This window comes from Cryptomeria japonica, chromosome 5 (genome assembly GCF_030272615.1).
Source record: "Cryptomeria japonica chromosome 5, Sugi_1.0, whole genome shotgun sequence".
NCBI lineage: Eukaryota > Viridiplantae > Streptophyta > Pinopsida > Cupressales > Cupressaceae > Cryptomeria > Cryptomeria japonica.
The window spans coordinates 231,639,972-231,664,596 of record NC_081409.1 but is presented as its reverse complement, the minus strand read 5'-3'; the positions used below and the strand labels follow the sequence as shown (position 1 = coordinate 231,664,596).

The window sequence follows — 24,625 nt, the reverse complement described above, 5'->3', positions numbered from 1 at the left end:
TTGCTTTTTTTGGCTTTTTTGGGTTTTCTGTTTCTGCCATGTTTTTTTCTTTATTTTTTGCCTATTCCTTCTATCTGGTTAGTTTTTTATGAAGTGTTTGAAACTTTGACATTTATCACTAGTTTATGATCCACATAGAAAAACGTTTCAAGTGTGGAGGCTCATTTGATATATAGAGATTTTTTAAGCATGTGTTTTTCTATGTGGATTTCTCTAAATCAAGTTTAAGGACCTGAAAACTAGGTAGTAACAAGCTACTTTTCTCACTTTGACTAGTATACATCAAACAAATGAGTACAAAATTGGATTTGAGATAAAGGAAACAATTTTTTTAAATGTATAAGTATTCACAAGTGCTTTTGGTGTACAAAACTCATGGATTAGGATATCCATGGGATCAAAAAGAAAAGGCACAACATGAGTCATGAACTACAGTAGAGAGGAGCTTGTGTCACTATTCCCAACATCATTATTTCTTGTATATCTTGCATTTATGTCTCAGATAGGTCCTTTATGCTGCTACAACCATGATGCCTTTGTGTATTTGAGCAACATCCAAGGAGTTTGCCACTGCTCTCTCTTCCTTTGCTGTTGCTAGCACCTCTATTTTGAATTCAACCCAACTAAACAAGTTGTGGTCTGTAGGATCCCTTGCTAATTCTGATCCAAATTTGCTGATTGGAAGCTCAAGGAATATTGTCAAACACTTTGAATGCGAAGTTGTAGCTTGCTGATATGAATTTCAGTTTGCTGTGTATGCTCTTAACATCAAGTAGAAATGATGCAAACGCTTTGAGATGAATGTCAAAAGATCTAACAATGAGATGAGAATGAAATGCATGTGTTTTACTCTTTCCAAATGCAAATACATGAGTTCCTAAGGTAAAATGCATACCTACAGCCAAGTAGCATTTTCACAAACACTTGGCATGTAAACTAATGTGCATCTACAGAAATAAGGAATTAATGCAAACACTTAGCATGCATCCTTATGATAGAAATGTTCATCTACAGCATAGGGCATTTAATCAAACACTTGCTATGCAATTCCTATAATGTAATGTTGACTTTCAGCTAGTGACTTTTAGACAAACAGTTGTTTTGTATGCTAAAATTGAAAAATAAATTGAATGAATGATTCAATAATCGGATGATTACATTGAACGATATACATACGTATATATAGAGGTTACAAGACGACGTTCTATAATTAGAACATAACGTTAAAGTAAAAGATTAAAGAGCTAAAAGCTAAATTAAGCTTAAAAGCTAATTAACTAAAAAGCTAAATGACCATTAAACAAGGAACTAAATATAGGTGACTAAAATATAATTAAATATTTTAATACCCTCCCTTAATGGTCATTCTATCTACTAACTACCCTACAGAAGACACTGCAGGTCTTTTGATCACAAATGAAAAGAACACTCTGCTATGGTGGAGACCCTCCCTGGATCTGAAAAGTGTTAATGACCAAGAATACCAAAAGCCATCCAAGCTAATGTAGCCTTCACACGTGAATTAGAGATCTGGCTAAAGGTGTACCTGAATGGGAAAAGGCTATGGCAGCGGAGCAAAATAGTCTTCTGAAAAACAACACTTGGGTATTGTCTGATCTTCCTCCAGGAAAGAAGCCCATTGGCTGCAAATGGGTGTTTAAAGTCAAGTATAAAGCTGATGGAAGTCTTGATAAGTACAAGGCTCGGTTGGTGGCAAAAGGGTTTTCACAGAAGGAGGGCATCGACTATGAAGAGACATTTGCTCCCACAGCCAAAATGAGTACCATTAGGCTTGTCCTCGTTTAGCTTTTTAGTAGTTCGCTTCAAACGACTTGTTCTTAATTTAGAACGTCGTCCTCGTAGTCTCTTTATATATGCTTGTATATTGTTGAATAGATTATCCGATTATTGAATCATTCATTCAATTTATTTTTCATGGTATCAGAGCGGGTCGATGGGATTCTTTAAAGTTTGGTGAATTTTTTAATAAAAATTCATGGCCTTCTTTTGAATATTTTCTAGATTTTTTTTATTGTTTTTTAATAAAAAAACGATTTTGCTTTTTTGAAGGCTTTTTGAGGGTTTCGAGTTCGTGGGCGAATTCCTTTGTGCTGGGCAGCAGTTCATGTTTTTCTTAGGGTTTTGGAGATTTTCGGGCCTGCAACTTGGAGGTTTTTTTGAAGATTGAAAATTTTCCTAGGGTTTCTACAATTTTCAACTAGGGTTTTGACCCTTCAGTTCAAGTCGATTTTTTTTTTGGTTGCAGATTCTTGGTGGGTTTTTCGAGACCTCAACTGGGTTGTCGACAAATTTTTATGGGTGCATCGTTTTTGCGTGCCTCGTTTTCCGTGCCTTGATTTTTGTGCCAGCAAATTTGCCTTGGAATTTTAAAACAGTTCACAATTTCTGCTATTTTTGTGGACGTTGGGTTTTTTGTTGTTTTTTTGGCACCATTTATGTTGTTTTAAGTGTGCAGAAAATTTTAATTTCTAGGTTTATTTCAAACCTCAAAATTAGCGCCTTGGAATTTGTGCTAGAATTCTCCTCCAGGGTTTCAGATTTTTTGTGCAGATGCTTCTATTCTGATTTTTGAATTAGATTCTTCTGTCTCATGCTTTCACTAGGTTGACCTCGTTCAAAATCAGCAAACCCTTTTGCAGAAGAGTACCAACTCCAAAACTGACTGCAAGATACCACGGTTGCAGATGTTCGCCCTGGTAGGTGCAACGCAAACTAACTGCAACAAAGCACGATTTTTGAGGAAAAAATCGTCAAACCCTGAAATGGGAACCCTTGAAAAAAGAATTTACGATTTTGAGGAGAAAATTGAAAAACCAAGAAATCTGAGGTTACAAATCATCGTTTTTGTGGGAAAAAAAGGTAAAACCGAGATAACTAAAATCTTACGCGAATATTGTGGATTACAGATGATATAATTTTTAAGGGAAAATTATAAACCCTGCGAACAATTTTTGAGAAAAAAATCGTGAAAACCCTCCCATGATTTTTTGTGGAAAAAATCAGAAAACCGATAGACAATTTTTCAGGAAAAAATCGTGAAAACCCTGGACCTGTAAGACGAGGTCTGGCCTAAATCAATCTGATCAAGGCAACGATATTCAGATATCGTGAACATGCACTGTTTCCAGGTGTTGTTGTAGCTGTTGAACTTCTCTTTGTGTTCCAACATGATGTTGGTCAAAGATACCATCACAGAAACTGAGGTTGAACGTGGTCAACCTAGTGAAGGCATGAGACTAAAGAATCTGATTCAAAAATCAGAATAAAAGCAGCTGCACAAAAAATCTGAAACCCTGGAGGAGAATTCTAGCACGAATTCTAAGGCGTGAATTTCGAGGTTTGGAAGAAACCCAGAAATAAAATTTTTTGCAAACTTAAAACAGCATAAATGGTGCCCAAAAAAAACAGCAAAAAACCCAACGTCCACAAAAATAGCAGAAATTGTGAACTGTTTTTAAATTCCAAGGCAAATTTGTTGGCACAAAATTCGAGGTGCAGAAAACGAGGCATCCAGAAAAAATCTGAGACCAATCCGAAAAAGCTCTCGAAAAACCCACCAAGAATTTGAAAACAGAATGCAGATTTGACAACTCAAAAATCGAGGCACGGAAGACGACAACCTAGTTGAGGTCTCGAAAAACCCACCAAGAATTTGCAAGAAAAATAAAAATTCGACTTGAACTGAAGGGTGAAAACCTTAGTCGAAAATTGCAGAAACCCTAGGAAAATTTTCAATCTGCAAAAAAAACTCCAGGTTGCAGGTCCGAAAATCTCCAGAACGCTAAAATAAACATGAACTGCTGCCCAGCACAAAGAAATTCGCCCACGAACCAGAAACCCTCAAAAAGCCTTCAAAAAAGAAAAATCGTTTTTTTATAAAAAAAACAATTAAAAAAATTTGGAAAATATTCCAGAAAGAAGGCCATGAATTTTTATTAAAAAATTCGCCAAACTTTAAAGAATCCCATCGACTCGCTTTGATACCATGAAAAATAAATTGAATGAATGATTCAATAATCGGATGATTACATTGAACGATACACACACGTATATATAGAGGTTACAAGACGACGTTCTATAATTAGAACATAACGTTAAAGTAAAAGATTAAAGAGCTAAAAGCTAAATGACCATTAAACAAGGAACTAAATATAGGTGACTAAAATATAATTAAATATTCTAATAAAAATGAATGCTACAGCCAAATACCCATATTGAAATCCTTAATCATGGCTAATGGCATTTTGTCAAACAATAGGTATGCAACCTTATTCCTCCTTAATGAAATATGTAGGTGACTGATTACAAATGGACTGCAAGTACCGAGACTCTTGGCTTACAATAAGATCAAATGTCATCACGGTTCTGATATGAAATATGCAGCTACAACTATCCTATAGAAGCGACCCTTACAATGCAAAATGACCAACTAATTGATGCAAAATAATGATGAGGAACCTCGAAGTCATATGCCGATGGTATTGAAGCTGAGATGACGAACTTATTCCACAATGGCCAGCAATTATGAAGCCCTCTAGATGCTAAATCGACCCTTCCAAGGCTGTCGCCCTTGTTCTAGAAATGCAGACCAAAAATGTTACCAAGCTCCCTCTTTAATATAGCCATCTCAAGTTTGAAAATGAAAAACCTACAATAATCTACTCAAACACTAAATAAAACTCCTCCTTAATGCACAGATTGCACCTCTGGATGAAGTCCACGATCAAGCAATGATTCAGCTGATAATTTTGTTGGTTGAAAATTTTGTACACTTGGGGAAATATACAAAATTGTGGTTTCAACCACAGCACATGAGTAAAACTCTCTTAATTAAGGGAAGGCTCCCCCTATCTAACTACAACTTTGAAAATAAAATAGGATGGGACAGCAATCTTTCTTCTTCTTTCAAGAAAGACAATATCCTTTTCTCTTCACAAAAAAGGATAGCGATTTGATATAAACAGCAGTAACCACTTTCAAATGAAATGAGAGAAAGAAAATGAAGTTTCCTGAAAGCGCAAAGACTTCCGTCACTTCCTTCGGGACGGGACGACAATATCAAGCTCAAAGACTTGATTATATGAAGTCCTATCTACCATTTTCTATACTAATGCTATAAACAACAAGTTATGACAGCTCAAAGATTGAAATACCTTATTCTTTTCTGCTTTAAAACAATGAGAAGTATTGTAAGCTCAAAGACTCACAGCTATTTCCCACACAATCTACTTCTGAATTCTGTTTAAGAACAAGTGTAAAAACAAAGGCTTACAACTTTTTCCAATAGAACTTCTACTTTAACTAAATTCATCTTCAATACTTGCAGCTCAAAGACTGCAAATCAAATTTGATTAAGCTCTCAAAGAAACATTTGCAAAGAAGGAAATATGGAACACCAACTCAAGAATGTAGCACAAAGACTCAAAGCTTGAGTAATTTTCTTCTAGTTCTTTCAATCTTTCAATTTACACATAAAAGCTCAAAGACTTCTTTGCTGCAAATTTGACAGAGTTTTTGCTTGCTTTCAAAAAGATAAAGATTACAATAGACCCCTCAAGTATTTATAGAAGAGGAGCCTTGAGAAAAAGGTGGGAGGATCCTAACTAATTTGAGAGATTCTCTCAACCACCAAGACTTATTCAATAACTATCTAAGACTTCAATAACTAACTAAGACTTATTCCAACCACAGTCCTATTTGGACACAACTTGTAGTTGCCTTACATGTAATTACAAAAGTGCAAGTAATGTGTAACTTGCATTTTACAAAAAATACTTTTACATGTAACTTGTCAAAACAAAATTACAACTATAGATTACAAAGGAGGGAAAATACAACTAAGTGTTGAAAAACACTTAAGTTGCAGCACGTGAAGACACGAATCCTTTAAACTTCTGGATGCTCGTTTGTAGTTCCTCGGGATTCGGTTCATGGGTGTTTTTGGCAACAACCATGGTCTTCACAATAGTGTCATGACACCGGAGGAGTGCAGAGTTGTTTTTTTCCAGGATGGACTGGATTTCATGCAAAAAGACTTGGTATTTCATCAACATTTGAATTGAAGCGGCCGAGAATCGTTCGCTCCTCCATTCATTATGAATCCTCATCTGTAAATCAGCAAGAACTTCTTCTGGAATCAGCTCTCCATCTTGATTTACTATGTTGCAAGAGGCCCTTTCACAATGTGAGACAATATCTCGGAAAACTTCACCCCGGAATCTCTTTGCATCACCGATCTCCTTAATGAGGGATTTAAGAACAAGGGCCTTGTTTTCTAGGAGTTGTTCAAATTCCAAGTAGATGATCCTGGAAAAGATGATGGCATGCTCCTGCAAAACACTCAGCTGTTGTTGGGGCATGGTATGCCAGATTGTCAAACTTTCTTCAACACTTTCCAGATTCTTTTTGAAAGCATTAGATGTCTGATCCAGTTTCTCCTCAATGGTCTTTAACTTAGACATCATCTGAAAAATGTCTTTCATTACCTATGCACATAGATCATGAAGTTGATCAACCCAAGAATCCAGTGCTTGTACCTTTTGAGTAGCCCTTTCCACTCCACGAATTGATTCTTGGGAACCAGAAGAACCTATAGAGTTACTCCCTTCAACAACAGGTTTTGTGATTTTATGAACGACTACCATAAGTTGTCGGTTTTCATCTTCTAGCTTGTCTTTCTTTGCTAGAAGCTCATCACACCTTTGTACCAGCGAAGCTACAAAAAACTGAGCATCATGTTTAATGACCCCATGCGTCTATTTGCCCAACTCTATCCTTGTAACTTTATAATCAGCAGCTGACATTTCTTCGAGTGGCTTATCTGCAATAGGCTCCACAATTTCAGCTACCTTCATCTTGTTGCTGTCAACAGTTACTCTGGAGATAGTCTTGGCCTTCTGAGCAACTTTGGATCTGGACTGTTTCAGTTGCTGATAATCAAAGGCATCAGGTGAGATTTCTTGCTTCTTCCTTTTCGGAGTAAAAGAACTGAGCCATGGAAGCAAAGTCATCAACTCCCCTTCAGTAGCAGCTGTAGGCAAAGGAGAAGCAGTTTCTGTTTGAATCACCATGGTTATCCGGGGAAGAATATTTGATTGGACAGCGACCACGGTTTGCTCAGTTACCAATGGGCATGAAGATTGCCTCATGAATTCTTCAAAATCAGAAGTGGAAGTATCAATTTCTGATAACTAGATGTAAGTAGGAATATCCTTAGGAATTTCCAACACAGTCTCTTGTCGATGATCAGGAGATGGCTCGTATGTTGAAATGGGAATAGCATTCTGAGGAGATTCATCCACAAGCAAATCAAGAGGAGAAAGAGGCGTCTCAATGGAAACTGGAGGAATGATCTCATGAGGCGAGTCTGACACTGGAGACTTAGGAGCATCATCAGATTGCTACCCTTCTTCTGGATTATCTAGATCAATCACTTGAACATGAAATCGTGATTTTTCTTTCCCACGAACTGTTGTTTCCTCACGAGGAACCACTACTGCCCGACTTAGTCGAAACTTGATCCTTGTGCCTGAAGACGATGCACCTTCCTTGTTGTCAATCTGAATCTCAGACTTACATCCAAGAGGCCCTGTAGAATCATCTTCTTTTCCAACCTTGATTTTTATAAGTCTAACAGCATTATTTTTCAACCGTGCGTTAGTGTTAGCCAAGATAGGCTGAAATCTCTTAAGGATGGATATGCACTCTTTGTGTGACCATTGGATCAAAGGAAGTGGAGCTTCCTCAACCCTTCGAGAAATGTATTCAGGATGAATTATGTGCCCATCATCAATCATCCCTTGTTGGATATCCACCAAGTTCAAATCAACAATTTTCTCAACAGTGATCCTACAGTAATCCATCTTCAAAACTTCAGCTTCTGTGCGGAGATCTACCCAGATGTCTTCAATGCGATGCACATGCACAAAGGATTTCTTGATCTTTTCCTTCATACCCCTGTAATCAAAATCTGCTCTAGGTTTAAACTTTTTGAGCTTGATTTCCTGCAATTCAGTCTCCATGGCCTTAGCTTTCACAGATGTGACAAGGGAATACCGGCCAATTTTCAGTGGATTTGTGGTAGAGATCCCCATTCCAACCTTGTGTCTAGCAGATTGAAAAGTGTGGACAGCCATGATTTGTCTTCCCAACTCCATAACAATGATTTTATCAGTTGGGTATCTGGGAAGCATATATGGCTAACCACCATAACATCCGATCCTCATATAAGTGAAGGTGGGAAACTGCAGAAACAAACATCCATATTCGCACACCCTTTCCTATGCCTCATCTGATACTCTTTTGTTCTTCAGAGTTCTGTCAAACTGACACATGAAATATCCGAAGAATGCATCTTGGACTCTTCTGAAATGCAGTCTGCTGGGTCTCAACGACAACTGGTCATAATATTCCCAAATTGGTATAAGTGAGCGATCACCCTTGGTAGAAAGACTTGGAAAATGTTTAAGTGATGCTGCCAAATATACCAAATATGAATTCATGAAGAAGGTCATGGTGGTAGGGACTGCTTCAAGTTGTTCACACAAGGCATCGCTGATGACTTCTCCCCATGAAATGTGATGAGAGTGTCTTATGAATATGATGAACTGATACATCCATGGCTCAATGACATTAGAATACTTGAGGCCCATCATCCTGCTCAGAAGGGTTATGGTGTCTCCTATTTCCCATTTGAAATCGCAGCGGTACAACTTCGCCCACCTAGAGAAGGAGACTCATGGCTCTTGGATCCACCTGTTGATATGTTGCTTGCAATCTTTTTCCCTCTTCACGTAATACTCTACTGCACTTTCTTTGGAGATTTCCATGTAAACGGGTGCAGGAGGTATTCTAAAGACCTTCTCGATCGTATCTGCATCAAGACGAATTATAGCTTCGCCATCATCATTTTTGATGACTCGTCTCTTTGTCAAAATGATGGGCGCAGGTGAGAACAAACTCAGGTTCTAGGGCAGCCACCGGGAAAGAAGATGCATGATGGATATGGCTGTCCAACAGCCGCTGCAAGTTATTATCCTGTAGATCTTCTACCCTCTTGACGAATTCCGACATATCCACGTGCCCTATTTCCGTATCTCTGATATGATCTAAAGGGGAAGAAACTCGGGAAGGTGCTACCTCGTTCTGATATTTGTCATATTTGTACTTCATCTTTTTTGAAACTGGAGATGCCGGCAAATCTGACATTGATTGTGAACCTAGAATACTGTGATGAAGACTTAAAGAGTTAAGGCAATATCATAGTCAGCTGCAAATATCATTCTCTTCAAATGGGAAAAACTTGGATTCTTGAACTTCACGATTTTGTGAGAGGAAGAGGGGAAATATATAGAAATGGGAAAATCTTGACTTTGACCAATTTCGGATCTTGGGGTTTTTTTTGCAAGTATACAATTTGGAAAGAGCATACATGCAATCGGGGTTTTAAAACCCGAATGCAAGTACACTTGTAAATTTGCAAATGGGGAAATGGATGGAAAATGAGAATTTGACTTGCGGAAAATGACAGAAATGGAAAGTACGGATACGGGAAACATGAATGGATAGAAAAGGGAAAATCTGGGAATGTCATTTTCATGAAAATGGGAAGAACTTTTCAACATGTAATCCGGTTTTTAAAACCCGAATTTGAAAGAGGGGGGGGGGGCTTCTCAACTTGGAATTTTAACAAAAAACGGTTAAATTCCTTAATCGTAAGGGAAGAACAAGAATTTCCAGCGAAAATCCCAATTACAAGTAAAGAGGGAAAATGGGAAGAACAATGCAATTCAAAAATTGCATACCAAGGGGAAGATCTCTCTCACAAAAACTGATTTTTGGGGGAAGAACAACATATTTTCAAAAATGCAACTAGGAAGGAAAACAAAGAAAACAAGAAAATAATAAAATGAAGGAAAGAAAGAAAAGAGAACATACTTTTCTTCAAACTGAAAATGCTTCTCCAAAAATGCAATCAAACTTGCAATGAAGAAGAATATCCAACAAATAGAAGCAAACCGCAAACCGCAATCCCCAAACCCTTGCCACGTTTTTGGAAAAACGTTTTTAGTTGCAAAACCGTGGTTATAGATGCAAGAAAATAGGGCCAAATCCTGAGGAAATACCATGTATGAAAGTGTCAAAGCCAAACGCCCAAGGAGGGGATGAAGAAATGGCATTAAATCCTTCCAATACGCAGCCAAAGGAGGGTCACGTGGAAAAAACGTGGCAACAAATGCTTCTTGAATGGCTCATTAAATGACTGAAAACTTATCCCAAACTCCACGCCTAGGTAAGAGAGGTAAAAACGAACTAGGAGATTGCAGCTTCATGAAGTCTTGATCCCCCAAAATGTGGCATTTTGGAAACACGTGGTTGCTGATTTGGACAAAAAAACTAGTAAATGCAAACCCCAAATGGCGTGATAAGTGTTTTCAAATGCATAGGAACAGGGTGAAATCCAAAACGCCTCTCCTTCCTAGAAGATCTCCACAAAAATCGATTGAAAATTTCGACAAATTTGCTTCCAACTGAAAATCGGGTTTTTTGGAGACAAGAACAAGTTCGAATTTGCACATACATGTGAAAATCGGGTTTTAGAGAAGATATGACAAGTTCGAATTTGCACTTTTTCACTTACAAAGCCAAATTCGGGTTTTTGGGAATGAATTGCAAGTTTAAAATTGTCAAAAATGCACTTTATGTGTAAAATCGGGTTTTTTAGACCAAAGTGCAAGTTTAAAATTGTCACTTTTTCACTTGCAAGGCAAAATTGGGATTTTTGGAGAGAGATGCAAGTTTTACTCACTTGTAAAGGGGAAATAAAACCCATACAACAAGTTATAACTTACTTGCACATATGTAATAGGGGTTTAAAATCCCTATTACATGTAAAAACCATTGAAGTAGGGGTTTTTGAAGAGAACTACAAGTTTACTTGTAACTTAGCCAAAAAATCCCTATTTTAACTTAAAAAACCAAAAAACAATAAAAATAATAAAAACAACAAAGGGGAAATTTAAAACAAATTACAAGTATTCATCTTTTAATAAAAGTGTACATGTAATAAGCTGAAAATTCCCTTACGAAGACCAAAACAATGGACATCATTAAAACTTGCAGTTTGAAGAAAATTCTCCACCTGTAGTCGGGATTTTAAAACCCGAAATTGAAGGAAAGACATAGCAAACGAACCCAGAATGCGACGAAATTCGAAACGTAGTTCGAGGATGGATTTAGGATTAAGGCAGTCCAAGAATTAGTTGAAATTTTGCCTCGGGAAGTGTGCCATAGAGTAAATTTTTTCATTTTTTCACAAAAATTTCATGTAATGGTCCTTCATTTTTGGAAACAAAAATGAGGACAACAAATTTCACAACCTCAAGATTGCTGAACACTGAAGAGGTTATGTTCTCCAATGTTGGATATGGCAAAAAACCCTTGTCTTCTTCCACAGTTCATGAATGAAGAAATAACAAATGCTCAATAACAACAAACTCGATCATTTCTTGGCACTTTATATAATTCTCAAAGCTGGTTGATCCCTTATAGAGACTTCTTAATCATTTAATTGCATTTATTATGTTATAAGCTTTCACTTTAAATGTCCCTCATAACATAAAGTCCAAATATTAATCATTATTATTCACTTATAATTAATTATTATTAAAGTATAACTTTAATAATAATTAAAAGGTCATGACTCATAACTCCAATAATAACCATTATTTCTCAATTCTGCAAACACCATAGGGTAGCCCATTGTGTCCACTATTCAGCTGAATGCCTTACTAAAAATAGAAAGGGTCCCTCTCAATCAACCACTGACTTACTGTAAATAGCAGTGTTCCATGGGGAAGCGTCCCCCCCCTTTTTGGCTGCGTCTCGGAGACGAGGACGTCTCCGGACAGGGGGATGGGGACGCGACGTCCCCCACCGTCCCGCCACCACCACCCAAGTGCCGCCGGAGACGGGGAGACGTCTCAGTGTCTCCTAGGGAAACGTAGAGACATCTCCTTGGGAGACGTCTGGGCGTCTCCCCGTCCCTCGAGAGACGTGCAGATGTCTCTCGAGGGACAGGGAGACGCCCATATGTCTCCCGTTACCCCCACGTATATGCAATGTTTAAATTTAAAATTATTATTTTTTTTAAAAAGTGAGTTTTGTCATTTTGTCTTTGATTCTAGTCTCTTTTGTAATGCTATTGCTATTAGTATTTGTATTTGGCTACTCATTGTAATGATGAATCATGTAATTATCTTTATTATTATAGACTTTGCAATTGCATCAGATATTCATATTTTCATTTTTCGATATAATAGAAATCTCCAATTTGACAATTTCATTTGTCAAATTTTATTTAGCAATTTAGCATTGAAGAAATCTTGGTATTTAGATTTAGTATTTCAAATTTCCTATAGTTTCATTTGAAATGTAATTCTTATACTGTTACAGTTATACTGTCATACATCTTTTCAAAACTAGTTTTTCAAGTACTATATGTATATGTATAACTATATCGGCACCACCACCCCCCCGCCGCCGTCTCCCCCGTCGTCCCCAAACTTAGGCCCTTGGTCCCCCCATCTCGGAAACTCGTCTCCGCGTCCCCCCATCCCCAACGCCGGTGGAACACTGATAAATAGTAAGTGTGTGAAACTAAGCCAAATGAAGAGCAATCCTGAACACTTCTGACCTCTAGAATGGGAATAAGCCTCCTGTACTGCCAACTGGTACCCTCTAACTGTCAGTCTTAGCCTACGAGGGCCAACAATAGGCTAATCCAATCATAAACCACATCATCCCAAAAAGGGGACATTACATGGTCATCCTCAAAAACTTAAGATCCTCAACCTTGGCGTTCTAATTTAATGCAGATCTACCTCCTCTAATGCGATGGGCAATAATTCTGAGCCTACGATTTTCTTTCGATAGAGGTCAATAGTGTAATGAACATACTGAGTTTGGTGTAAAGAATTTCCTTTTACTCTTTCTGGTCCTTGAAATGTTAACACGGAACAAACATTTTCTAAGGTAAATTCAAAGTGAAAGAACAGAATTGTTTTGATTGTCTGTTGCTTTGACATTTTCCTTCTGATGATACGTCAGTTCCATAAATTGTTTGAGCTTTTGTGTCTATTACATGATCAGCAAGCACCAGAATAAAGTTTAGGAATTTAATAAAATGTTTTCTTTATCCTTTTAGAAAGGTTTATTTAAATTGCAACAGTGAAGTGGGGAATGCCTGTCTAAGCCATGCAGACATGTAGGAACCTCTCATTATTGTTGCTTCATACTTGTCTCATATGGCAAACCTTCAGCTACATAGGGTCAGCCTTCATATAAACAATTTCATTGGTAGGCAGGTAAGAATGGAATTTCATTGGAACTGCTACCACAAGTAAATGTTCCTCAGTCACTAAAATGATTAGTGGGTAACCCACATAAGGGCTTTCCTTGTCACAATCTGGGGTTTTTCCATAATCTCTTAGTGTCATTTTCATCGAGTGAGATTTTAGTAGAGTCCTTCTTACTATAAATAAGACTAACATTCTCTTTCTTCTGCGACTACAATGGAGACTTCAAGACTTGATGGTATAGATTACCTTTTTTCCTTTTAACCTATAATTATGTGTGGTTAACTTGTTGACATCATCTTTTGTCATGTATATCACTTATTTTGATAGCAAACAGCCCATCGGCGGTGTTGTCCTACGTGGGTTTGGTTATCTTTTGAACACAATAGGTTTATTTTTTGTTATGACCAATTCATTCATTCAGGGATTCAAACACAATAATGGTGACTTGTTTGCTAAGAATTGTTTATGATATATTCCTCTTCTCATTCATGGCGATAATTGGATCGTAGTAGAACTTAACAGCATTAGAATAAATTTCTCATTTTGACAGCGAACTGCCCATCCGTGTTATTGCCCCATTGGGGCTTTGTTATCTTTTTAGCACATTAGGACATTGCTTGCTAGGACCAATCCATTCATTTAGAAATTCAAACACTATAATGGAGGCTTGTTTGCTAAGAATTGCTTTTTTTGATATATTCCTCTTATCATATATGGCAATAATTGGATCCTAGTGGAACTTAAGAACATTAGGGTAACTTAACTTTTAACATGTCAAAAGGAAAGAAAACCTTGAGTGCATTAATAGCTAGAAAATAGATCAGTACCGAGTTGATAACTTGGGCTGTGGGAGTAAAATTTTAAGGAATGTGTACTAGATGTTTGTAACCTAATAATATGCTTCTTATTAATTGAAATAAATAACATTTTGTTGATGCTATTGGAAACATGCAGGTAGTGAGTGGGATAATTGTAGTTTTGAGTGTTTTGAAAGAAAAAACCAATAGTCCTAGTTATCAGTTTTTATTGACAAACATATATGGATAGGCATATGGGAAGGTTTATTCAAAAATTCAAAATCATTTTAAACTTGAAAATGATTATCATTTGTGACTGCAATCTGCAGGGCCTTCACTTGCCAGAATCTACTGTTGATCGTCTGCAAACAGTAGAACGAAGATTTAGTGGTGCTGCTGATGAAGTCCTCCCAAGGCTGAGGGGAGCTCTTCCACCAGGTAATGTCTCATGGTTTTCCTCACAATTTTTTATCATTCTGCTCAAGCATGAAAATATGTGTCATACATTTACAGATAGGTTTACACTGGCTGCTCTTGAGGAGTTATCAACACTTCTGAGCTATCTAAGATTGTGGGAGATTGAGAGACATATATTCATTGATGCTCTCATGTTACCTTCCGAAGAATATCATAACGGAATCTTTTTCCAGGTAAATGGAAATTGTCTTCTCTATATATGAACAATTTTGGAAATAATTCATGTTGCATATTTTGAAACAATCTTTTTCAATATTTTTTTGCATAAGAGGTTTTCTATTTTGTTTGCTGATATCCATTCTGTTCTGCAGTGTTGAAATGTTTTGTTTAGTCATAGTTGATATATGGTTTATGCATGAGGAATGTTTTATGTTTCTGGTATGTGTTTTTTCCCAAGGGTAATGAATCCCACCCTTAAACATGCATTTTAAACAAAAAGAATTAAAACATGAATGTGAGCAATAATTTGTGGTAGGCCTACCGTGATAACCATATTGCTCCATGGAGAGAGCATCTACAATATCAATATGTACAATGCTAGCTATTTAAATCTCAAGTTTTGAAACTTGTGCAATTAATGTCTCCACTTTTACGCCTTCCATTTCTGATATTGATTAGACCATTCAAGCTTCTACAATTGACACTTTGGGCATCATTCATCAGAGTTCTCCTTGCCAGTGCATTCTCAGCATTGAGGATTAGCTTCTAGAGGTGTTTCAGTCTCCATTTGTACATACTATATTTACTAAGTAACATGGATGTTGGGTTGGACCTTACTATTTATAGTAAAGCATCTGGATGGTCAACAGGCACTGTGGTTACCCCTGGACTGTCGGCAAATTAATTAATTGTTTTTATATTGGCTTTAATTGGAGTTTATGATTTATTTATTATTATTTAAGTAATGACTTTAATAATATTAAATTTTAAAAGCAACTTTATAATTAATGGTGTTATAGGGCATTAAATGCATATATTTATTTAATGATATAAAAATCATTTATTAAAGCCAAAAGTGGGCACCAACATATGGAGGTATAAGGATATTAAAGTGACTTTATATTAATGAAGAAATTATATGAGAGGTCACTTTATTATTATTTCCCATGTAAGTTGAATATTAAAATATAAAAAGTGGGAAATTTAAATAGGGTTTTTGGAAACTTCATGAGAGGATTATAAAAGGAGATTTGCGGAAGTCATTTCATATGCATGGTTAATTTATTTTCTTTCTAAGAAGTTGGGAGCTCTAGTTTTATTTACAGGAAATCTGAGGACAGAAATCCTTGGAGTTTCTCGGTTGCTGGTCTGCAGCTGCTAGGGTTTGGAGCAACTTGGAAGAGATTTGTACGCAAAATTCCAATTGGGTATTTGAGTTTTTGTGAGATATTGAAGAATCAACCAAGAGGTTTTCATGACAGCATAATGGTTATCATTTTGATATGTTTGATGATGGTTTTGTTGTTGGTTTAAGCTTGCATAGCTGGGCGCTAGGGTTTTAGACCCTTATTTTCAGATACTTTAATAATTTGGTGATCAAATAATTTTATTATAATTTTCTGCATAGGGGCGAGTGGTTTGGAGAATGTTTGGAAGCATTTGGTGAAGGTCCAGGTTTATATCAGCTGGGTAATAATTTATAAAATTATTTCTGCATATGGGTAATTGGTATTTCTGAAGATTGAAAAGGAAATCATCATTTCAGTCCAATTGCACCTAGGGTGTGAAGGCACTTATTTCCAAGTGTTCATTGCTGATTTGAAATTATGACCTACAGCCGTACCTCTTCCAGCTGAAGCACCACCTTCTACCTTGACAAATTGTTCATATGGCATCCTATTGTGTTACTACATCATTTGTATGATCTGAGTATATTTGTATTTCATTTGGAATCAATATAGATTACATTATTGAAGGAAATATCTTGTTGTAATTATATCGGACCTATATCAGATCTGATATCATTGTACCTTCAAATCTTCAATGACATTTGAGGAGAAATAAGACGTTTACTGCGTGTTCCTTCATTGCTTTGTATTCTATATTATTTGTTGTCATTCTATGCACTTGTCTATGCCAAAATCCAACTGAAACAACGATACAATATTCAACCCAAGAGAATGAATCAGAGAAATCAGAATTTCAGATAAAGGAAAGATCAGGAAAAACAGGTTAGATTTAGTGCAGAATAGGGTAGGACATTCAAGTGCATCGGTTTCTTACCTACACCCATTTATATGCAATCCTGGTTTAGACATCAAATATTAGTATCCTGCCTCTCTGTCATGACTCCTCATTGACAAGCATATGCCTTCCTGAATTAGAGTCAGATAAGGCCCTCTTTAACATCTCCAACAGATGCATATTTGACTAAATCCTAATTCTAGACCTCTTCCATGTAGACACTCTATGCATCGTTCTGAGCACAATCCTGACATCCAACTGAGCTCTTTGCAAGATCTATGCCCGTAAACCTCCAGTAGAAGAACCCGATCCACCCATTGTGCTCACCATTGCCTTCGACCACTCTTACACACCACCACCCAAGCTTATCCTCCATATCTGATTTGCAGAAAGATTTATTTCCCCCCATCTGACTTTTCAGTCTCCAATCTCATATACCTGACAAAACCCCAGAAGACTCCCATTGAGGCTCAGCGACTTCACTTTTCACCTCATAGACCTCCAAAGGTGAAGCCAGATGATGCAGTGAATAATTAAAAAATATGACTGCTAATTCCAATAATCTTGTGGCTGACCTGTCTCTAACCATACAGTCTTATTTTCAACAACCACCAGCAGGAAATTTTGGCCTCTCAACTTCAACATTTAATGGAAGCTACCGAAGCTTTGATATCACCGGAATGGACTTAGAAAACCAAGGAAATCACTCCCAAAATGCACGATTATCCACAACTAACTCTAGATAAAAGTGGCTTTTTGTAATGTCCCCTTCCGAGGAGTAGTTGATGACCTATTTAGCCTATTTAATTCTTGTAGGCTAATCTCTTGTAATGTCCCCTTTTCTAGCACGTGTTGTATGATGTTGTCGTTAGCCTGTTTCTCCATGATCCTGTAGGCTAACCAGGACATTTAAGAGATCTTGAGGATATTTGGCCTAGGTAGTTTCAGTTGCAAGCAATTCCGAGGTGTTTTGATGTGTTTCAGGGATACTTACTATTTATAATAAGTCAGTTGGGCCAGGTCAGGATCATTAGTGGTTCATGAATAATATCCTATCAATGGTTATTGATGATATTGATTTCAGATTTTAATAATCATCTGCGATTATTAATTAATTTATTAATAAAGTTAAGTTATAAAGTTAAATTAAAATATTTAACTTTATTGATGTGGGAATTTAACTTTATTGATGTGGGAACTTAAGTTAAAAGGGAAAGTAATTTAAATATTAAAAGTTCCCTTTATTAAAGTATGTGGAGACATGAATGTTAAAGGGAAAAATATATCAGACTCAGAGAGTACATTATGGTAATAAGGCGTGAGAATCCCACCCTTATTTCCCCTATTGCAGTTGATCATGGACTACATTCACACTATGAGGTAGCGAGAGATACACTCTTGGAGGTGGAGAAATGGATTGAAAGTGCAAGAAAACAGGCGGATAATTTCCTTACTTAGTTTGTCTAGGCATATGATAGGACAACAGGGCTCATGTTTAGAATCCAGTATTTGGAGGGAGTTTGGGAAGAATCCCCAGCCTATCCAGGAGAGGACTATTTCACGCCTCAGAGCTTTGAAGAAGATTCCCAAGTCCACATTGATCAAGGAGAATATTGTGCACAGTGGAGACAGATACGATTTCCATGGTTGGTATTGTTCATTCGCCATGAAGAAATCGACTTATGAGAATGCCCAGCTGAGTTGTACAGAGATGGAAGGATCAATTCAGGATATTCAGTTGAAGATCCTTGCCTCAATTGAGGAGTTATTGAGTGTTGATGTTAGTGATGCTAGTGGTTTACACTTAGCCGAATTAAGAGACAAGATGAAACTTCTGTATTTTTGTTAGTTGGACTCTTTGAAGAAGAGTCAGATGGATGATTTGGTCTCTTTATTGATTCATGTTCATAGTTCGCAGAAGCTCATGCCAGATTGGGAGGACACTTTGGACGCTTGCTCAGATGCATTGGATGTGATTGATTTACAGCAAGATACCTAACCTAGCATTTCCATGGAGGAGTTAGATTCTGTATTGGCTAGATACTTGGAGTATGCTAGGAGAGAGAGAGATGCAGGGAGGAATCTTCTAGAAGATTCCTTATTTGATGACTAGGTATCTTTCTATTGGACCATATGTTAGTGGCACCATTTTTTATGTAAACCCTAATTAGGGCAATTCTAGGGTTTTGTTGGCATGATCTTGGCCCTTGACTTAGTTTTAATCTTGGCCATCTATTTTGAATGAGACTCTATATATACCTCATTGTCTCTCATTTGTAAGGTAGAGTTTTTGTAGAATTGTTGGTATATGCTACAGCTATTTGAATCTAAATCATTGTTCAATTTGTTGGTGATTTTGCTCTTCAAATGTTGTCTTTGCATTCATGGTTCTCAATTCCTCCAAGTTAGATTAGAATTTGTTTTCATGTTTATTAGATTGAGTGAAATATTTGTTGAATGTATTTGTGTGGAATCCTTAATCCATACCAATAGCCTCTTTCTGTTGGTAAGTGCGCCTTGTGTGGTCAACTGGAAATTTGAGTAAGCTTAACTTCAATTATTATGCGTCTCTTGACAAACATCAACTTGGATGGTGTCAATGTTTGATGGTAATAGTTTGAAAATCCATAAGTATACCTTAGATGATTGCACTAAGCTTGTGTCAATACTTGTTTGTGAGACCTTGCTTAGTTTGATTCCACTAAATTTGTTCATCATTTCCTACATTCCTAGGCTTAGAATAGATTTCCTGAACCCTATTCCTTTTGCCCATTTTTTTTAGTAAGAATTAAGTCCGGAGCTACATTGCTAAATCCTAAGTTGTCAACACACCTATACCGCATATTTCATGATCAAAGAAGACAATCTGAATATTTATGTAAGTCCCTAAGTGAACACAACAATTCACATCGACCATTGAGTTACCCACTCGTCAAGACCTGACATGTAGAAACCTTGGAATCATTTTAGTTGATCTTACCCTTAGCATCTAAGGTGATTTTGTTCAAGAGAGGGTAAATTACCTTGGTATTTTATTCTGAAATGTTATGTGCATATAACACACATCAACACTTCTCCATGCAATTTGGCATTTGATTTACCATTCAAAGGGTGTGCTCAATCAAGCCTTCCACACTTCTTTGCCCTTGCATTAACTTTGCTTCCACTTCCTTATTTTTTGAGGAAGGTTGATTTAAGTTCCTTATTTTTTGAGGAAGGCAAAATTAGGTTCCTTACTTTTTGAGGAAGGCAAATTTGGGTTCCTTATTTTTTTGAGGAAGGTCGATTTAAGTTCCTTATTTTTGAGAAAGGCAAATTTAATCTTCCTTGTTTTACAAGGAAGGTGCTTGATAGGGAGTTCTATTCTTCCTCAATTTAGAAGGAAGTTTTCCAATTTCCTTGTTTTTTGATGAAGCCTCAACTTCACCCAAATTTAACCCTTCAAAAATCATTTCTGAAATTGCTATGACTAGGAGCGCACAAGATAGGGAAGGTCAAATTTTGTTGAAGACTTGTTTAAATTTCCTTGTTTTACAAGGAAGTTTGCTTAAGTCCATTGCCTAAAAATTTCGCTTTCTCCTTCATTTCCCAAATTAGACCAAGGGTGAAAATTTAAAATGCACAAGGAAGTTTTTATTTCCTTGATTTACAAGGAAGATTCTTATTTCCTTCAAAATTGACCCCTCAAATTTTCCTCAAGAGTGGAGAGTCGATCTCCATAAGGAACTCTCAAATTTGTCTCTCACTTATCATTATCTTCCAAGGATAGAAAAATCGAACCCTGGAAGGAAATTCCAAAATTCTCACCTTGACATCTTCCTGACAACCTTGTGACATGGCAAAATTTGACAACTCATGACATTTTTTACAATTTTGCAAGATGACAACTTTACCTAACCTACACACCTCTTCCTCACTAGCAAAGGTTAACGACTAAGAACTACTGCCAAGCTAAAACCAAGACACCTAAGTAAAGCACCTAATCAAAGCAAAAAGTGGGGGTCCCCATTTGCAATGGGGCGATGTGTGATTATGTCACAACACTATTGAAGTAGTTTCCTAGGTGTCAAAGAGCCTCCATTGGTGGGTGCTTGAAGTAATATCATCGCTGGTGTGAATACATAGTACTGGGTATTTGAACCATACGAATTGAACGTGATTGTGCTGGGGACTGTCATGAAGGGTTACTGTCTGATTTTTGGGAAGTGGTGTCAAGATTATGAAGTACCAAACTTGGGCACTAGTTCTTACATGATTTGCTTGATATTATTGACTGTTGTGGTTGTTGTTACCATTCAAAGAAGGGTGTTGCTTTCACGTATTCAAGGTTAGGAGTTTGTATACATTAATCTTCTAATCCTTCATTCATTGCAGCAGGAACATCATATGATTGTAATCAGATTTCTGAGTAGCGTAATGAGTTGGATCTAATATATACAAATATTTTGTTTAAGTGATATTTATGAAAAATCTTGTGTTCATATTCCTTCAAGCAAATATCATAAACATTGCAAAACATAAATCTTTTCATACGGACTGCATTAATCTGTTTGGCAAAACACTTCAGTTAAACTTGGGAAAAAGGGCAAAAATTTAGCACAGAAATTGCTTGGGGTTTTTACACTTTTTCTCAGGTTATCCATCCATTGGGTTCACAACAACTGTTGGACACGTAATTCAGACAACAACCACATATGGTCTGGTCAAGATGGATAATATCTGAGACAAGGAGTTTGATTATGTCTCACACTTACAACACCCACTTCCAAGAAGGCTAGACTTAGATAACCAGTTCCCTTTTCTATTGAAGCACTTTTGGTTCTGTAATCTGTATAAGTATAGGCTATGATACTTTGATCTCTGATACTGTTTAAGCTTGTGCTTTTCCTCAGCACCTCTTTAAACTCTAGACACTTTGCTAATTGTTTTAAAGTTCTATTGTGACATTTTCTTGCATGTTTCTTTACCTTTGTGAAGTGAATTGATTCTTCTTCTAATCCTCATATCTGAAGTGACCGCAGTGAAAACTTGAAAGCGGCTGCCCTAATTCTATTTAAGTGGTAGCTTGTGAAAATTGCAATCCTGCTGTTTGAGACCAGTGTTTAATTTTTCCATGTCATTTTCTCTGATAATCACTGTTGGAGCTGGTGCACGAAATCACTTATGGTGTGCTAGTATAGTCTGCTAGTATGGCTGAATGTTGTACTTTACCATAGATTTTGTGCCTTTATATGTCTTCATAGGCATTTAGCACTCCCCCAAGATGAACAAGTAATCTTCTTCTTATCTAATAAGGGTTCAGTCAACCAATTTTGTTGATGTGTCTGAAGTCGGACTTCAACTCCTTCCGGTCAACACAGGATAGAATTCAAATAGCAATCCCATTCTCTCTTGCATAAGGAAGTTCCAGTGCTACTGAAATGATCAATAGGAAACAACCTTAAGGTTCATTTTGTCAGGTCTTGATTGTGGGATGGCTCAGAAGTTGATGTGTCTTGCTGGTAGACACGAGGGGGACTTATGTTTTATGGATAGAATGAGCTTCAGAATTCATATGAGATCGCTAATACCCTACAGGTCTAGATATCATCAGATTACGCACACGTATGATGTTGTTTGCGGTCTAGAATTTTAGATTTAAAAAAAAAAAGGGAAAAAGAGAGAGAGTAAGAAGTAGATATTAACTGATCTAACTTAAATAGTGTATGTGGGCAAATAGACGGGGGTCCTAAAATTACCATTATATACTTCTCCAGTTAAACACAACTTAGTATAATTTGGTGCTTCGAAGAAAAGTTGGATTTTCAAACTTTTAAACACTAATACAGAATTTAAAATAAACATTTATCAAAGTGTTTAACAACTGAACTAGATGTATGAATATGTATAGACTAACCATGCAGGGGGATTGACAATCAGCCAATCCTTAATGGTATGAACTAGAAATCCCTATCAAATACTTTTCCAAATACACTACTTATAAATAAAATGTGTTACAAAAACTTGAATGAAGAAAAGAGAACCATGCACTACAGGAAATATGAACAACTTGGAATTCCATAAAACCAATAAACATTTCTACAGAGTTTTTGCAACAATTCTAGAGTTCTTACTAAATAAGGGAACTCGGTCCCTTTAAATAGAATTTCAAAATTGGATGAATGGCCCAGATTTAAACAATACAAGTGGCCTAGATTTAAACAATACAAGTGGCCCAGATTCATCCTAATAGCATGACTTCCCATACCTAGTTAATAAGGGACATACTTCCCAACTAACTAACTAACTACCTACCATAAAGTTGTCCCCCCAAAAAGTGCATTGCACGGAGCTCAAAACTTGAGAAGAGTACCCTGGTAGTTGGGGAGAAATAACTAACCTTGGGAATGCACTTTTTACCATCCCAAGACAGATATTTTCCCTTTTTACAATAAAAAGTCATTTTCTTTCTCTAAGTACCCTTCCCAAATATCCCGATCTGCAGTCCGCTCTACCCAAACATATTCCTGAAACCTTAGATAGATGGAGTGTATCTCATCAAAAGGAGGAAGAGGGAGATTATTAATTTGGAACTCAATGTCCACACAGTGACTCTCTATCCTCCCAATCTGCTCAATCCTATCCAATTTTCTGGCCTCAAAATCCCTTATGGTTGCACGCAGCTTGCTAGTGAACTCTATATCTTCCTTGGAATATGGGGCTCCATCATTCTTCAACCGGTCCTTCCAGCGTATCTTCATCTCACTGCACTCCATATCAGCTTTCCAATCATTAATCAAAACCTTCAAAGCATCCCTACAAAAGGTTTCGACATCAAGTTGAGTCCTCTTACTCTTCAACCAACTTTTATCAAGGTAGTCTAGGATGTCGCTCTTCATACCTAAAATTTGACACCAATTTCCAAAGGTGTCGATATCATGAGGTCCGAGGATCTGTTGTAATGCGGAAATTCGGTGTCGGGTCCAAAATAATGTCCTGACGATGACGAGAGGGGTATGAACTACCTTCTTAAGTTCCTTAACCCTGTCTATGATGGTCTGCAATCTTTGGCAGATCCGCTTTGCATCTAATATCATGCTAGTTGCCTCTTCTAGTACTGGATATCCCATCCACACTATATCCTCAATCCATTCCCTGGTTGCCTTGGCAGGGTCTCGGACACTCTCAAATTTAGCAGTGGTTTTCTATGCTAATGTCGACGGGGGGAACATAGGTTTCGGTAGCATGCTGCAGCGGTTTGAGCAGATGATCTATATAGCTTTTGGCTTGCTCAGCACATTGTTGGTTGAAAATTTTGTACACTTGGGGAAATATACAAAATTGTGGTTTCAGCCACAGCATGTGAGTAAAACTCTCCTAATTAAGGGAAGTCTCCCCCTATCTAATTACAACTTTGAAAATAAAATAGGATGGGACAACAATCTTTCTTCTTCTTTCAAGAAAGACAATATCCTTTTCTCTTCACAGAAAAGTGATAGCGATTTGATATAAAACAGTAGTAACAATTTTCAAAATGAAATGAGAGAAAGGAAATGAAGTTTCCTGAAAGCTCAAAGACTTCCGTCACTTCCTTCGGGACGGGACAGCAATATCAAGCTCAAAGACTTGATTATATGAAGTCCTATCTACCCTTTTCTATACTAATTCTATCAAGGACAAATTATAACAGCTCAAAGACTGGAATATCTTATTCTTTTCTACTTAAAACAATGGGAAGTAGTATAAGCTCAAAGACTCACAACTATTTCTCACAAAATTTGCTCCTAAATTCTCTTAAGAGCAAGTGAA

The 24,625-nt window shown here is 36.9% G+C and overlaps 1 protein-coding gene across 4 annotated transcripts in view; it reads left to right on the top strand.

Moving 5' to 3' along the window:
• The window catches only part of LOC131029091 (eIF-2-alpha kinase GCN2), a 336,054-nt gene that overhangs the window by 257,491 nt on the left and 53,938 nt on the right, over nucleotides 1-24,625 (top strand). For all 4 annotated transcript variants that reach the window (XM_057959493.2, XM_057959495.2, XM_057959494.2 and 1 more), the window contains 2 exons: nucleotides 14,506-14,614; nucleotides 14,690-14,826. In XM_057959493.2, the coding sequence (XP_057815476.2) occupies nucleotides 14,506-14,614; nucleotides 14,690-14,826 (246 nt within the window). The remainder of the gene's footprint in view (nucleotides 1-14,505; nucleotides 14,615-14,689; nucleotides 14,827-24,625) is intronic.